The 16,648-nt window shown below is 45.5% G+C and overlaps 1 protein-coding gene and 1 non-coding gene across 3 annotated transcripts in view; both read left to right on the top strand.

Annotated features, from left to right (window-relative positions):
- The first annotated feature begins 7,663 nt into the window (after positions 1-7,663).
- LOC118943028 (small nucleolar RNA U3) lies at positions 7,664-7,879 on the top strand. The gene has a single exon (XR_005038764.2). It is a non-coding gene; the product is annotated as a small nucleolar RNA U3 (small nucleolar RNA).
- A 363-nt stretch (positions 7,880-8,242) lies between these two features.
- LOC110500454 (protein inturned) overlaps positions 8,243-16,648 on the top strand; it is a 31,749-nt gene continuing 23,343 nt past the window's right edge. For both annotated transcript variants that reach the window (XR_016490299.1, XM_036957869.2), the window contains exons 1-3: positions 8,243-8,751; positions 13,514-14,097; positions 14,805-14,890. Coding sequence is in view for 1 of the 2 variants with exons in the window: in XM_036957869.2 (XP_036813764.2) it covers positions 8,660-8,751; positions 13,514-14,097; positions 14,805-14,890 (762 nt within the window). In the remaining variant the exon portion in view is untranslated. The remainder of the gene's footprint in view (positions 8,752-13,513; positions 14,098-14,804; positions 14,891-16,648) is intronic.

Here is a 16,648-nt window from a genome sequence, read left to right as displayed (position 1 = left end):
TTCCTCTCCTTGTTCGGGCGGCGTTCGGCGTCACCGGTTTTCTAGCCATCGCCGATCCACCTTTCATTTTCTATTTATTATGTCTTGTTTTTCCACACACCTGATTTACATTCCCTCATTTATTTGACGTGTATATAACCCTCTGTTCCCCCCATGTCTGTGTTTGGAATTGTTTGTGTCTGGGTGCCGTTTGTGTTGGCATCATTAAAGTGCTCCGGCTGTTACCCATTTCTGCTCTCCTGCACCTGACTTCCCTGCTTCCAGTTACGTACCGCTTACAGAATTCCACACCCGAATATGGAGTCAGCAGGAGCAGGTGCCCCTGGTATAGGGGTCGAGGAGAGCGTCTGGGAGCACGCGACAATGCTCCACCATCTCGCCGCCGCTATGGACCGCATCGTCCAAACCATGGACCGCTGTGAGAGACAGGGAGTTCCTCCAGCGCCTCCACCAGCACAACTGGGGTCTCCACTACTCGCCCCCCCCTGCCCCCGATCCCAGTGGGATTCTTCTCGCCCTTCCCCAGGAGTACGATGGTATGGCTGCACGCTGCCAGGGTTTCCTGTTGCAGCTGGAACTATACCTGGCAACCGTACACCCGGCTCCTTCGGGCCGTGAGAGGGTAACCACCCTCATCTCGTGCCTCTCGAGGAAAGCCCTGGAGTGGGCCAACGCCGTGTGGGGAGAAGGAGATGTGGCGCTGGAACATTTCGAAGATTTCACCCGCCGCTTCCGGGCAGTCTACGACCACCCGCCCGAGGGTAGAGTGGCGGGTGAATGTCTCTTCCATCTGCGGCAGGGGACAAGGAGCGCCCAGGAGTTCGCGATGGACTTTCGGACCCTGGCCGCCGGCGCGGGATGGAACGACAGGGCCCTGATCGACCACTATCGCTGCAGTTTGCGTGAGGGCGTCCGTCGGGAGTTGGCCTGCAGGGACACCACCCTGACCTTCGACCAGCTGATGGACCTGTCCATTCGGCTGGATAACCTGCAGGCTACCCGAGGACGTCCAGAGCGGGGTCGGTCGGTTCCATCCCCCAGCACCACCGCTCCGATGCCCATGGAGCTGGGACGTGCTGCACTCAGGGAGACCGGAGGAGGTTCCATCTCGTGCACCATCTGTGGCCGCAGAGGTCACACTGCCGGTCGGTGCCGGCTTGGTTCCTCTGGGGGTCGAGGCAGCAGGGGGCACTCTGGCGTCACCTCAGGTGAGCCGGCACCATTCTCACCCAGAGCCCTCTGTTGCACACGTGTTTGTATGTTACTTTTCCTGAGTTTTCCCCGCATTCCCAGCATAAGGTGCTCGTCGATTCAGGCGCGTCTGGCAATTTTATAGACTGATAATTCACCCATAGTCTAGGGATCCCCATTGTTCCAGTGGCTATGCCCTTCCCAGTTCACGCCTTAGACAGTCGACCATTAGGGAGGCCACCGCTCCCCTGGGCATGGTGACGCAGGGGGATCACAAGGAGAGAATCAGTCTCTTCCTCATTGACTCCCCTGCATTTCACGTGGTGCTAGGCCTACCCTGGTTAGCTTGCCTGGTTAGTCCAGACCAGGTCTCCAGGTATTCCCCCCGAATATTCCGATTTGGCTCTCACCTTCTCCAAAAAGAAGGCGATTCAATTACCACCCCATCGTCGGGGGGATTGTGTGATAAATCTCCTGGTAGACGCTGCACTTCCCAGGAGTCACGTGTATCCTCTGTCACAGGCGGAGACGGCAGCTATGGAAACATATGTCTCCGAATCCCTGCGTCAGGGGTACATTCGGTCCTCCACTTCACCCGCCTCCTCGAGTTTATTTTTTGTGAAGAAGAAGGAGGGTATTGATCTATTGGGCTCACACGTCACCCTCTTCTGGTCATCCAGGTATTGGTCGTACAGTGCTCTGTTTGAGTGGGAAGTACTGGGGCCCACCTTGGCCAAGGACGTGAGGATTTATGTTTCCTCCGGCTCGGTGTGCGCCCAGTGTAAGGCTCCTAGGCACCTGCCCAGAGGTAAGTTACACCCCTTACCCGTTCCACAACGGCCATGGTCTCACCTGTCGATAGATTTTCTCACAGATCTCCCTCCCTCACAGGGTAACACCACAATCCTGGTCGTTGTGGATCATTTCTCCAAGTCCTGCCGTCTCTTTCCTCTGCCCGGTCTCCCTACAGCCTTACAGACTGTAGAGGGCTTGTTCACTCACGTCTTCCGACACTGCGGGGTGCCTGAGGATAGTGTCTGACCGAGGTCCCCAGTTCACGTCGAGGGTCTGGAGAGCGTTCATAGAGCGTCTGGGGGTCTCGATCAGCCTTACCTCAGGTTTCATCCCGAGAGTAATGGGCAGGTGGAGAGAGTTAACCAGGATGTGGGTAGTTTTCTGCGGTCTTATTGCCAGGACCGGCCGGTGGAGTGGCGGCGTTCGTGCCTTGGGCAGAGAGAGCCCAGAATTCACTTTGCCACTCCTCCACTAACCTCTCCCCCTTCCAGTGAGTACTGGGGTATCAGCCGGTTCTGGCTCCTTGGCATCAGAGTCAGACCGAGGCTCCTGCGGTGGACGACTTGTTCCGGCGAGCGGAGGAGACATGGGACGATGCCCATGTTCACCTTCAGTGGCGCCGTGCTGCGGCAGAAAGCCAGAGCAGACCGTCACAGCAGCGAGGCCCTGGAGTTCGCACCGTGGGACCGGGTCTGGCTCTCGACCCGAAACCTGCTCCTCCGCCTGCCCTGCCGGAAGCTGGGTGTTCGGTTTGTGGGGCCATTCAAAGTCCTGAGGACAGGTTTCAGCTCTCCCCGCCCCTCTGGACATCGAGGGGGCCCCTGCGTACGCCGTTCGCTCCATACTGGATTGGAGGAGTCGGGCGAGGGGCCTTCAGTCCCTCGTGGAGTGAGTGGGGTACGGTCCGGAGGAGAGATGCTGGGTTCCGGTGGAGGACGTGTTGGACCCTTCAATGCTGCGGGAGTTCCACCGTCTCCGTCCGGATTGCCCTGCACCTCGCCCTCCGGGTCGGCCCCGAGGCCAGGGTCAGCGTGCTGCTGGAGCCGCGCATCATGGGGGGGGGGGGGGGGGGGGGTACTGTCACTACTTCCGCCGAAGTCGGTTCCTCTCCTTGTTCGAGTGGCGTTTGGCGGTCGACGTCACCGGTTTTCTAGCCATCACCGATCCACTTTTCATTTTCTATTTGTTTTGTCTTGTTATCCCGCACACCTGGTTTACATTCCCTAATTATTTGACGTGTAGATAACCCTCTGTTCCCCCCACTTCTGTGTGTAGAATTGTTTCTTGTAAGTGTTTTGTGCATTTCTGACTGGTTGGCAACAGGTTGTTTCAACCCGTATTTTGCTGTTCTGGGTTCCGTTTGTGTTTGTATCATTAAAGTGCTCCGGCTGTTGCCCATTTCTGCTCTCCTGCGCCTGACTTCCCTGCTGCCAGTTACGCACCGCTTACAACCATGTTGACTGGTACTGCATAAATAGGGCATTTTCTGGTTACTACTACTGTTCCAAACAGTAATATTATTATTACCCAGTTATTACTACTTGTTATTACTACTTGTTGACTTTAATATCCTTAGATTAACCCTAGACAACATGTACAAACCACGTAGATAATGTCTTAATATCTTTGGAACGTTCAAAGCAGAGATAAGTGAGGTGTGAGAGCAGCAGCTGCTGAGGAGTGGCAGCAGCAGCTGCATAAAGTAACACATGCCACAGAGCGTAAGATTGTTTATTGCACGGAAAAAGGGCAAACACAGGTCGTAGCCACTCTGTACAAGTAAATGTTTATCTTATCAGTCTTTTCAGGCTATACAGGTTTGATTAATGCCGAAGAAAGTAAGAATAGCGACGGGGATGGAGTCCATTCCTGCAACCTCACTTTGGCAAGACTACTTTATTTATTTTTTATTTAACTAGGCAAGTCAGTTAAGAACAAATTCTTATTTACAATGACGGCCTACCCCGGCCAAACCCTAACCCGGACGACACTCTGATACCAATTGTGCACTGCCCTATGGCAGTGATACAGCCTGGAATCAAACCAGGGTCTGTAATGACGCCTCTAGCACTGAGATGCAGTGCCTTAGACTGCTGCGCGACTCGGGAGCCCCTACACTACACAATGATGAGTTAATGTGCAATCTAGCGCCTTCAAAATGTATTCATAACTCTTGACGTATTTCACATTTTGTTGTGTTACAGCCTGAATTGAAATTTGATGAAGAAGATATATGCAAAGCTGATGCAGACATACCCTAGATGACTCAAAGCTGTAATTGCTGCCAAAAGGTGCTTCTACAAAGTATTGACTCAGGGGTGTGAATACTTATGTAAATTAGATATTTCTGTATTTTGTTTTCACTTTGTCATTATGGGGATTTTGTGTGAGGAGAAAAAAAAATATTTCATCCATTTTGAATTCAGGCTGTAACAAAATGTGGAATAAGTCAAGGGGTATCAATACTTTCTGCTATGTTGTATAAAATAAATCCCCCAAATAATTACGTGAATCAATAAACTTGCAAGTGTTTTTTTCCTAAGATTTCATCAAGTCTCTGTCCCTCTTATATATTAGCGTTGACATTGAGGTGTGTATGATTGACAAGGTTTACAACACGTAAACCAAATAAGATTTACTGGGATATAAAACAAACATGAAACTACTTTCATCCATCACTCTATGTATTGATTGATTTATTTAAAAAAATTCAATTTTACACAACATTATCATCTTTACACATAAACCCCAATGAGTAGACGGGTCCAACCACCCTTTTGCAGGAGTAGGATCTGCATGATAACCACTGATACAGGGTCAGATATATCTCCCACCTCTTGATGGTTAAGGTTAGGGAAATGATCATCTGATCCTGTAGCCGTGGTCCGGGGAAACTTAACTTCTATACCTCAAGCATGTAAGATTGCAGTAGAACATAACTCAAACAAACCTCTGGGATTTAGAGGTTATTTCTCTCTGTGCATCTCAATTTTCACTCTATTCCCTATAAAGCTGCTTTGGTCAAATGTAGTGCACTCTATAGGGAATAGGGTGCCATTTGGGATGCACCCTCCAGCTGTCTGAAATGTCTGTCCAGCAGGTAAATACAAATGGACAATCTGCTTCCATCTTGTGGACGATTTGGGTGGCATTCTCGTTAAGTGCAGTGGCAACAACTGCCCTTCCTAATCAAATCAAATTGTATTAGTCACATGCATCGAATAGAACAGGTGTAGACCTAACAGTGAAATGCTTACTTACAAGCCCCTAACCGACAGCGCAGTTTCAAAAAATATGGATAAGAATAAGAGAGAAAAGTAACAAGTAATTTAAAGAGGAGCAGTAAAAAAATAACAATATATACTGGGGGGTGCAGGTACAGAGTCAAAATGGAATAGTTTGCCAGTAGATTTGGTAATTTCATCAAAATGACTACTGGCAAAGTATTTGATTTAAATGCATCAAAAGGACACAGAACATGACAATCGAACAGTGGAAAGAAATGTCTATTCTTTGAAAGGGGCTGATGAAATGACATGAGCCAGAAGAGGGCGGCGTCGTGGAAGCATCTGGCCTCGGGCGAGACGCGGACCCTGTCACACAAACAATTCCATAACTATAGCTGTAGGCAAGAGGTATGGGGGGTGCCTAGGCAACAGTACCACCATGTGGCTGTCGCCTACCATTGAACTTCTGACTGACATGATATCGATTCCTTACTAACATCATTAAATCTCAACCGTAAATGCTGTTCATTGAACGTGTGAGAATGCTGTTCAATTGACTACAGCTCAGCGTTCAACACCATAGTGCCCACAATGTTCATCACCGAACACGCCTCCACTCACATCGACTGGGCTGTAATGGAGAGGGTCGAGAGATTCAAGTTCCTTGGTGTCCACATCACCAACAGACTATCATGGTCCAAGCACACCAAGACAGTCGTGAAGAGGGCACGACAACGCCTTTTCCCCCTCAGGAGACTGAAAAGATTTGGCATGGGTTCCTAGATCCTCAAAAAGTTCTACAGCTGCACCATTGAGAGCATCCTGACCGGTTGCATCACCTCACCGCCTGGTATGGCAACTACTCGGGATCCGACGTAAGGCGCTATATACTAAGTGTCAGAGGAAGACCCAAAAAATTGGCAGACTCCAGTCACCCAAGTCATAGACCGTTTTCTCTGCTACCGCACTCAAGTGGTACTGAAGCGCCAAGTCTAGGTCCAAAAGGCTCCTTAACAGCTTCTACCCCCAAGCCATAAGACGGCTGAACAATTAATCAAATGGGCTATTTTGTGTTACTTTTTATTTTTTACTTTAGTTTCTTTAGTAAATATTTTCTTAACTCTTATTTCTTGAACTGCATTGTTGGTTAAGGTCTAAGTAAGCATTTCACGGGAAGGTCTACCTACACCTGTTGTATTTGGCGTATGTGACATTTGATTTGATTTAATTAAATGTTAGAAATGTACAGTTTTTCCTGTGCATGCCAACATTCCGATGTAGCCTTTTATCTCTATGATTATGTCCAATCTATAGGTAATGTCTTTCCCTCAACACCTCACGGGATATTATGTTATCTTCTGATGCCACGTTTATTATTTTACAGAAACCGTAATGCATACTTTTACATTATATTATGTTAGCTAAACATTTAACAAATTATATAAAAACGTTTTCCTTGAAATGTATCTTTTTTAGATTACAAAAAAGTGTCAGCAGCTTTGAAGGTCCCCAAGGACACAGTGGTCTCCATCATTCTTAAATGGAAGAAGTTAGGAGTTACCAAGAATCTTCCTAGAGCTGGCTGCCCAGCCAAATTGAGTAATCTGGGGAGAAGGACCTTTGTCATGGAATTGATGATCCCACCTCCATCCCACCTCCTGAATCCATGTGCTTGACAAGGGGGAGGGCTCAGTAATTTTTTGATCACACTTTAGCAGTGTAGAAGCAACAGTCATTGTTCATACTTTGGTCATACTACTTGATCTAGTTTCATTCAAATATCATCAAATTTAATGAAAAATGATTTTGACTGGTTAGAAAGTTTTAAATCGTATGCAAAATGAATGATACCTTTTTAAAACATTCAACGTTGAGCACATTTGACTTGCTAGATGGTCGTTATGTGGCAGTCGGACAATTTTGACAGAGTACTCTGAAAATCTCCTATTTCTAGCCGGACACATTTAATATACATACACTTGTTTGAGCGCTTGCTTGTTAACAAACTTCAAAATAATTTCTTCCCATCTCTTTAAAAAAAAGTACTCTTGATAAGGATATTATTTGTAATGTTTTGAATGTCAGTATACAGCCACTATGACTAATCCCGAACACAAAGTCATTCAACTCTGATGCTAGATTTTCATCCGAGCCATAGTTGGCTTCACGCCCACAAGGAGCTACCACGTTGACTACTCTCACTGTCAACATTACTCAGCCAATGAACTATATGATGCGTTGACTGTGACACCAGATAGCATTGTGGTTATTTAGTATCTGACTTGTATCTTTCATTTAGTGAGTAATTGTTATGTTTTTTCGGAACAAGAATAACAAAAACGTTTTGTCGGCGTTTTCTTCTATCTGTACAATTTAGATTTGGTGTTCTCACCATGACTGAAAATAGTATGCTCGTGTTACAAGAACTGGAGCATAGCGCAATGAAAAGCAGGACTATACTTTCAGGGATAATTTCTATAGTTCTTGACTTGAGAAATGTGTTTCTAAAGTGTTTTGTCTCGCTATCCACGATGTTGAGATTTAGTACTCCTTTCTGAGTGCGAAGCGGGTAGAGATTGAAGAGTTTACTCTTTTGATCTCTGCTTTTGATGACCGTTCCTTGCTTCCCCTGGGGATTTGGAGGAAGGGAGTATAATCAGAGTGCATTACGTACTTGTGAACGTTATTCATTAATAAAAGTTGGTAACATAGATCTCAATCTTGATAATTTGTTTAATAATTGTGACCGCACCCCACCTTTGACATACTGCACAAGCGACAAATAAAATAAACAACAGAAGTATACATTTTTCTGTACATAAATTCGACATTATTCAGGAAGAGTGTAATACGTGTTTTTCGTGATTGTTACAATTGTACCATACAAACAAATACATATTAACAAAGTAGATATGAAGTGCTACAACAAAGGCTTGTATAGCTTCTGAATTCATAGTTACATCTACTGAGCAAAAGAGGCGGCGTTTTACGCCACCTGCCAAGTACACCCGCTCGACAAGAAACGGCTCAACTCGTACATGTGCTACTGAGCTTGCTGAACATACTGGATGGAGTCTGGAGAAGTATTCAGGACCGCTTTCTTCTCGTCTTCAAAAGCATCGGGGAGGAACTGCGTGCACTTGTGTCAGTGATTGACGTGAGGAAAGTTTATTCTGTTTTTTTGGATCGACAGCAGCATTAGACCAGGTTATTCATTCTGACTAGTGCACGGATTCTACCTTCAATACCGGACCACGACTGGGGATTTAAACATTTTAAAATGTATTTAAATATGTAGAAGAAGACTGCTGGCAGACAACCGGTCCTAAACGGCACTTTTCATTTTAAACCATCTGAACTTTTGTCTGGAATAGAAAAGTGTAGTTAGATTAGCAAGGCTTTCAATGTTAAACTCATCCTGTCCGTGAAAATATGAAATATAAATAATGTTTAACATTGCTACAGATGGAGAAACGTCCACACCATTTTCTAAGAATTTAGAAGACTTTGATTCCATACGCAGTGTGTTTCTATACAGGTCAGTATATTTATGCATGCTATGGCAACGATGAGGGGAGTTTATATGAAAATGTTATGTAGACGTTTTGGTAAACTATTTAGACTTTTTTTGTGTTTCTTCTCGCATTGACTATTGTTGCTTTGTTTAAAGCACTGTGAATGCCATAGAGGATTTAAAGGCCTCGTGCAGTTCGTGGGGAGGGGGCGGGGGAAACAGAAGTGCTCAACCCATGCCCATCTTATTCATAGGGAGATAGCTTGCTAAAATGTACACTATTTAGATTTTGCAACCTTTGTGATTTCATTAGATACTCTGCAAATATGAGATACATTTGTATCACATTTAGCAGAGTTTATCCTACAAATGTTATGTTGTTTGCTTAGTTTAGGCTTAGTCAATAAGAGGTAGTGCATTTTTTTGTTACTATCAAAGTTGTTGCATTGAAACATGCATTCAGTCAACCTCTTTTTATTGCACGTACATTTGTGTCTAGATGGGGCATGGGTGATTCTGTGCCCCTCGTCTTTTTTCTATCCAGCAAACGGAAAGCGTCCACGTTGTCAGGGCAACGTGAAGATCAGCCAACCACACCGAGACAATTTTTGTCACGTGGCAAAGTTGAAGTTCACGTATGCAGACAACATGGCGAAAGACTGCCAATGCTCATTCAACTAGCTCGAACTGATTTACTTGAAGTTTAGAGTAACTTGTATCGTGTTGTCGAACACATTTAATAAATTGAATAATGGCTACTAAAAAGTCTGGCGGAACGCTCGAGATGCATGCAGATGCGCGCGAGCCCCCGAGACAGCAGGGTGACGACAAGGGAGAATGTGCATGGCAAAATGAGCGATAGTGAATCAACAGGCATTCGGCTACCACTACACCACTTTACAGTGAGTGTGCAACCTAGTCGCTTCCAGTGATCTGCCTCGGTTGTCAAGTTATGAAGTTGAGGTGGAACTGGCAGCTGATGGAAGATGACTAGCTAGCTAACATGGTATTGGGCAGAGCCCAATGTTTTTTCTTTCTGTCTCTTCTAAAGCAAAAAGCAATAATATACATGTTTTTCTTACTCGGAGTACTCGGACTGACTGTCTGTTGATTCACTATCGCTCATTTTGCCATGCACATTCTCCCTGTCGTCGCCCTGCTGTCTCGGGGACTCGCGCGCATCTGCATGTATCTCGAGCTTTCCGCCAAAATAATGCATTAACCACCGTCCACACACAGGGGAAGAGTAGTCTTGGTTAATGCATGATTTTGGGTTTGCTGTATCCCATCTGTTTAATAACATCCAAACACTTTTTAATATACTCTCATGAAGCTATAGAGGCTCATTCATGCATGCATTCATTCTGATGTGTAACCTTTATTTAACTAGGGAAGTCAGTTAAGAACCATTTCTTATTTACAATGAAGGCCTACCTGGAACAGCCTAACTGCCTCCTTCAGGGGCAGAACGACAGATTATTCTTTACCTTGTCAACTGTGGGATTTAATCCAGCAACATTTTGGTTACTGGCCCAACGCTCTAACCACGAGGCTACCTGCCACACTAAACCTTAATTATACTGAACAAAAATATCAATGCAACATGCAACGATTTCAAAGATTTTTACTGAGTTTCAGTTCATATAAGGAAGTTTGCCAATTGAAATAAATTCATTAGACCCATGGATTTCACATGACTGGGAATGTGCATCTGTTGGTCACAGATACTTTAAAAAATAAGGTAGGGGCGTGGATCAGAAAACCAGTCAGTATCTGTTTTTTGCCTCATGCAGCGCGACACATCCAATTCGCAAAGAGTTGATCAGGCTATTGATTGTGGCCTGTGGAACCCCATTTGGGATGCAGAGGGTATTGAAAGAGAAAATATGGATTAAGCAAAAGGAACAGTCACTGTAGCACTATTCTTGGCCTATTAAATCGACTCTTCTTTTTTTTCTTTTAAAGTTTGGGAAATTTCTGTTTCCAATTTGGAAACTTAACCTTCCTAAATAATGATATGCTATTCACCATCCTTCGTGAATTTATGGATGTGGTTTCCAAGAGCCTACCACAGAGGCGACACAGCTTAATTTAGAGGGAGACTGACCGACTGAAAAAAATGCCTGGTTGAATTTTTTCAGTTATTCTTTTTTTCTCTGAGTTGGGGGCATTTTCTCTCTTAGGGTGGGGGTGGCGGTGTGGGTTGTCCTCTTTCTTCTCTGGTTGACTAAAAAACAAACAATATCCAGTCTTTCTCCAGTCTTGTTGTTTTCTTTCTTCCCCCAAATGCCACATGATGAATTGGAACAGAAATGTACTGAGGATGAGTACCAGAGACGCTTATAGGGATAATAAAACGCCATGCAAATGGAGCGGTTTTCCAGTATTATCAAATTATAAGAATTATAATAATTAAATAATTATAATTATAATTAAATTATATGTTATAAACCTTTACACCTGTACATGATCGTTGTCCTCTTAAAAATGCGCTTTTCAGTCACCACTCTCCCTTGACTGTGGTTAAACGCTGATCCAGAACAGAATGCAAAAGATGGACTATCATACTTTTTTGGCTGTTTAACAGAGGTTCAGTAGTTGTATAGTATAATTGTGTTACTAACCCGTTTGAATAGCATCTATCATGCGAGACTCATTTTTTACACGGGAATTGAAATGGGGAAATGAGAAAGACTAATCTGTCATATTATGATGACGGCTAATATGCTCTAAATGACACGGAACAAAAATATAAACGTGACGCGCAACAATTTCGAATGTTTTACGGAGTTACAGTTCATATAAGGAAATCAGTCAATTGCTATAAATTCATTAGGCCCTAATCTATGTATTTCACATGACTGGGAATACAGATATGCATCTGTTGGTCACAGATACCTTTTTTTTTTTAAAGGTAGGGGCATGGATCAGAAAACCAGTCAGTATCTGGTGTGACCAACATTTGCCTCATGCAGCGCAACGCATCTCCTTTGCATAGTGTTTATCAGGCTGTTGATTGTGGAATGTTGTCCCACTTCACTACAATGGCTATGTTGCTTGATATTGGCGTGAACTGGAACACGCTGTCGTACACGTCGATCCAGAATATTCCAAACACGCTGCATGAGGCATATCTGGTGAGTATGCAGGCCATGGGAGAACTGGGACATTTTCAGCTTCCAGGAATTGTGTGAAGATCCTTGCGACATGGGGCCTTGCATTATCATACTGAAACATGAGGTGATTGTGGCGGATGAATGGCATGACAATGGTCCTCAGGATCTCGTCACGGTATCTGTGCATTCAAATTGCCGTCGATGAAATTTAATTGTGTTCTCTGTCGGTAGCTTATGCCTCCCCATACCATAACCCCACGCCACCATGGGGCACTCTGTTTACAACATTGACATCAGTAATCCGCTCGCCCACACGACACCATACACACTGTCTGCCATCTGCCCGGTACAGTTGAAACCCGGGATTCATCCGTAAAGAGCACACTTCTCCAGCGTGCCAATGGCTGTCTAAGGTGAGCATTTGTCCACCTGAAGTTGGTTATGACGCTGTACTGCACTCAGATCAAGACCCTGGTGAGGACGACGAGCACGCAGATGCGCTTCCCTGAGACGCTTTCTGATAGTTTGTGCAGAAATTCTTCAGTTGTGCAAACCCACAGTTTCACCAGCTGTCCTCGTAACTGGTCTTAGATGATCCCGCTGGTGAAGAAGCCAGTTGTGGTGTTCCAGGGCTGGCATGGTTACACGTGGTTGTGAGGCCAGTTGGACGTACTGCCCAATTCTCTAAAACATTGTTGGAGGCGGCTTATGGTAGAGACATTAAATTATCTGGTAATAGGGGCCTCCCGGGTGGCGCAGTGGTTAAGGGCGCTGTACTGCAGCGCCAGCTGTGCCATCAGAGTCCCTGGGTTCGCGCCCAGGCTCTGTCGTAACCGGCCGCGACCGGTTATCGCGCACCAGCGACTCCTGTGGCGGGCTGGGCGCAGTGTGCGCTAACCAAGGTGGCCAGGTGCACGGTGTTTCCTCCGGCGCATTGGTGCAGCTGGCTTCCGGGTTGGATGTGCGCTGTGTTAAAGAAGCAGCAGTGGCTTGGTTGGTTGTGTATCGGAGGACGCATGACTTTCAACCTTCGTCTCTCCCGAGCCCGTACGGGAGTTGTAGCGATGAGACAAGATAGTAGCTACTACAACAATTGGATACTACGAAATTGGGGAGAAAACGGGGTAAAAATAAAAAAAAAATATCTGGTAATAGTGGTGGTCATTCCTGCAGTCAGCATGCTCCCTCAACTTGAGACGTCTGTGGCATTGTGTTGTGTGAAAAAACTGCACATTTTAGTGGCCTTTTATTGTCCCCCGAACAAGGTGCACCTGCGTAATGATCATGCTGTTTAATCAGCTTTTTGATATGCCACACCTGGCTCAGGTGGATGGATCATCTTGGCAACGGAGAAATGCTCACTAACAGGTATGTAAACAAATTTATGGACAACATTTGAGCGAAATAAGCTTTTTGTGCATATGGAGCATTTCTGAGATCTTTTATTTCAGCTCACGAAACATGGGAACAACACTTTATATGTTGCATTTATATTTTTGTTCAGCATAATTAGGACATACTTTTAATCCGCAAGCCAGAGTTGTGTTTCTTGTTCATGCTCAAATAACCTGATACTCCTTGTCTGAAGCAGTCCCTGGACAGACAATCCACCCTTTTTGGCTCTGCTCACACAGTTTCACTCACTCTATGCTCTGTCGGTTCACTCCCAGCGACCTAGAGCCAGAATGGCTGGACGACGTCCAGAAGAACGGCGAGCTCTTCTACCTGGAACTGAGCGAGGGAGAGGAAGCGGCAGCATTGGCTCAGGTAGCCACCAATTACGGCCTCTCCACCAATCACGTCCGCTTCAGCGAGAAGGAAGCGGAGATCATCAGCGACGAGTCCAGGAAGCTTCCTGATGGTGCTCCAACCAAAGCAGAGCCCAAGCTAAAAAGACTGGCCAGGATCCTTCGGAGGAAGCGGCGACCATCCCAGAGCAGAGGGCCCGATGGAGGAGGCGAAGACTCGTCATCTCGTCCAGTATCCATCTTGAAAAACCAGGCGGGGCAGAGGGTGGGGGTGATGGTCCAGCAGCTGAAGGAAGTGTTTCTCTACCTGAACCCCAAACGCCTGGGGAGCTGCTCCCCTCCTCCCCCGGAGAGAGGGGGTCTACTGGAGGCCCTTCTGGGGGTGGTGCATCGCCCGTCCTGGGGCAGGGGCCAGGGAGACCCCGCAGGGAGGAGGGAGGAGAGGATCACTGTCCACGGCCTGGTGCCCAACAGCCCGGCCGTCAAGTGTGCACAGATACTGATAGGTGAGTGTACAAAACCATCACTCTGGGTACGTCCCAAATGGCACCCGTTTCTCTTTATGTAATGCACTACTTTTGCCATTTCAGACACAGCCACTGGGATCAGTCGTATACAAATTGTATAGAATGCAATAAATTAATTTATTGACACCTTTTATATTAAATAAAGTTAGACTTATAACGTTGTGTTTTACAGTAGATAGTTTTGATGTTTGCAGAGGCTGGGCACGGTCGTTCTGGGCAGCCCAAGGAATGCAAAAAACAAAACTGCTGAATACTAAAGACTTTCCACATGAGTTAGTGTTTAAAGCCATGACTTTCATGTAGCCTACCAGTCCATGCTAAAGCAATTAGACTAGTTAACTAACTGAAATAACTAAGGTGGAATCTGTGTTAGGGTTGATTGGAACGGACACGAGTCTGCACAGAGGCAGGTGAAACTCGTTGTTTTACAAAAAGAAACAACAGGACATCTGGCTGTTCCTAGATCTGTGGACTGTGTCTCTTGACTGGATACCGGTCTGTTTTGTATACGAGTTGCCCCTCCTTGTCATGCCAAACACTGTGCTCCTCAACAAAACTATACTATTTCTGAACAGGTTACACAATGTGGCGCAAAGTACTTTTACAGGAATGTCACTATTCCCCTTTAGTCTAAGTTGTCTATATGTAACATGATGCTGGGAGTGAGACTTTCTTCTTCGTCCCAGGTGACAACCTGGTCGCAGTAGACGATGTGGATGTTACCACAGAGAACATTGAGAGGGTTCTGTCCTGCATTCCTGGTCCTACCCAGGTTAGTGTGTGTGGGTGTGTGTGTGTGTGTGTGTGTGTTGTATTGGACGATAAACCAAAAATAATATGGGTGACTGTTAATGGGGCAATTGACCCTTCACTAAGCCCCGCCCCCCTTGGTTACTGTTGCAATCTCAGACAATATATTCCCAGGAAGACCAATTCCTCCTCACCACTGGCAAAATCCCCTCACAATGATCTCAAACTGTGTTTTTAATGCACAGTGAAATGACTCACAGACTACCTCTTGCTAAACAGGAAACTCTTGGGTCTGTTGAGGTGGACTGTCATTACAATTGCTTCACGGGAACCTGGTAAAAATGGTGTTTGTAGTGTTGCTACCGAAGGATTCTGAATTTACTGTCAGCATGCAGTCAAAGCTAATAACCACTTTTGAAGCTAACTAGTGTTCTCAAATCGTGTCCTGATGTCGACAGCAGATGGAATTTATTAATAACATGGCTAGCTACATTAGGTGGTCAATGAGACTGAGCTCTAGCTAACCAGCTGAGCTAGCAAACAATGTAACAAAAGTATCATTTCAGATTTGAAAAATACTCCTAATCAACATGCATTTCAGGAATCACAGTACCAAGTACCACTGGCGTACTGATCAATTATTTAACAATTTAAACAATACTTTTTTGAAAATAAAACTGTGAGGTTTTCCCACTGCCGTCATTGGCTTTCATGTGTTTGAAACGTGTGCTCGACCGAGGTGTCTGCACTAGACCACAGTTGCTATCCATTGCAGCGCTGTGATTGGTTGGCAAAAATTCTGGGGCGAGTTTTAGCGAAGGGTCAATTTATAGCTACAACATTCAAACTAGTTAAATAGTTTAAAGGGTAATAAAAAAAATAAAAAAAACATGGTTTACATTTTAGTCCAGATTGACTTACAGTAGTGAGTGCATACATATTTGAACTGGTTCCCCATGGGAATCGAACCCATAACCCCAGCGTTGCACGTGCCATGCTCTACCAACCGAGCCACATGGGACTAGCAACGTCATAAATGTATTGTTCTATATATCGTTATCCTATTAATTTAGTCCATTTATCGATATGGATTTCTGTCCCTATCGCCCAGCTCTAGTATGTGTATGTGTGTGTTCCAAGCCCACCCACACAACTCCTTACTGCCATATTAAACCAACAGTAGTTAGATAGAATTATGCTCCGCTTTGTGGTGTGTTTCTGAAGTTAAGTGTATTACAAAATTGAAACGCTGCAAATATGAAAGTATGCGAAAGACCGCCGACAGAACTTCGTTGTTGTTGATGTTGTTGTATTATGAGCCCCAGTCACATTATTAACGATGCATGCTGCAGCGTTTCGGACACAGCCTCTGAAACAGAAACGGCAGCCAATGAAAGAACTCAATTTACAGACAAACTCCCCCCCCCCCCCCGAACCAACACATCTGCTCTGCTTAGAAGTGTTACAATCTGGGGTCTACGCACTCATGGCAGACACACACATGCAAAGCACACACACTAACACGCAAGGCAGACACACACATACACACACACACACACACACACACACACACACGCACACGAACACACGCACAAAGGCAGACCGAGACTGTTAGTCAAGAGCTCTCCACTGTCCCACATGTTCAAAGAGAGGTCTTGGAGGTCACTGGAATGTGTTATTAGAAACCACATGGATGTTTTGGCTCTGGACAGATTCACGAGGCTAGAATGCCCTGAGGTGTCCCGATTCAGTAGAGATGAATAAAAAAAAGGGTGCAACT

This window comes from Oncorhynchus mykiss, chromosome 21 (genome assembly GCF_057628025.1).
Source record: "Oncorhynchus mykiss isolate SJ-2025 chromosome 21, ASM5762802v1, whole genome shotgun sequence".
Classification (NCBI taxonomy): domain Eukaryota; kingdom Metazoa; phylum Chordata; class Actinopteri; order Salmoniformes; family Salmonidae; genus Oncorhynchus; species Oncorhynchus mykiss.
Note: the sequence above shows the minus strand (reverse complement) of the source record. Positions and strands in the feature narration are given on the sequence as shown.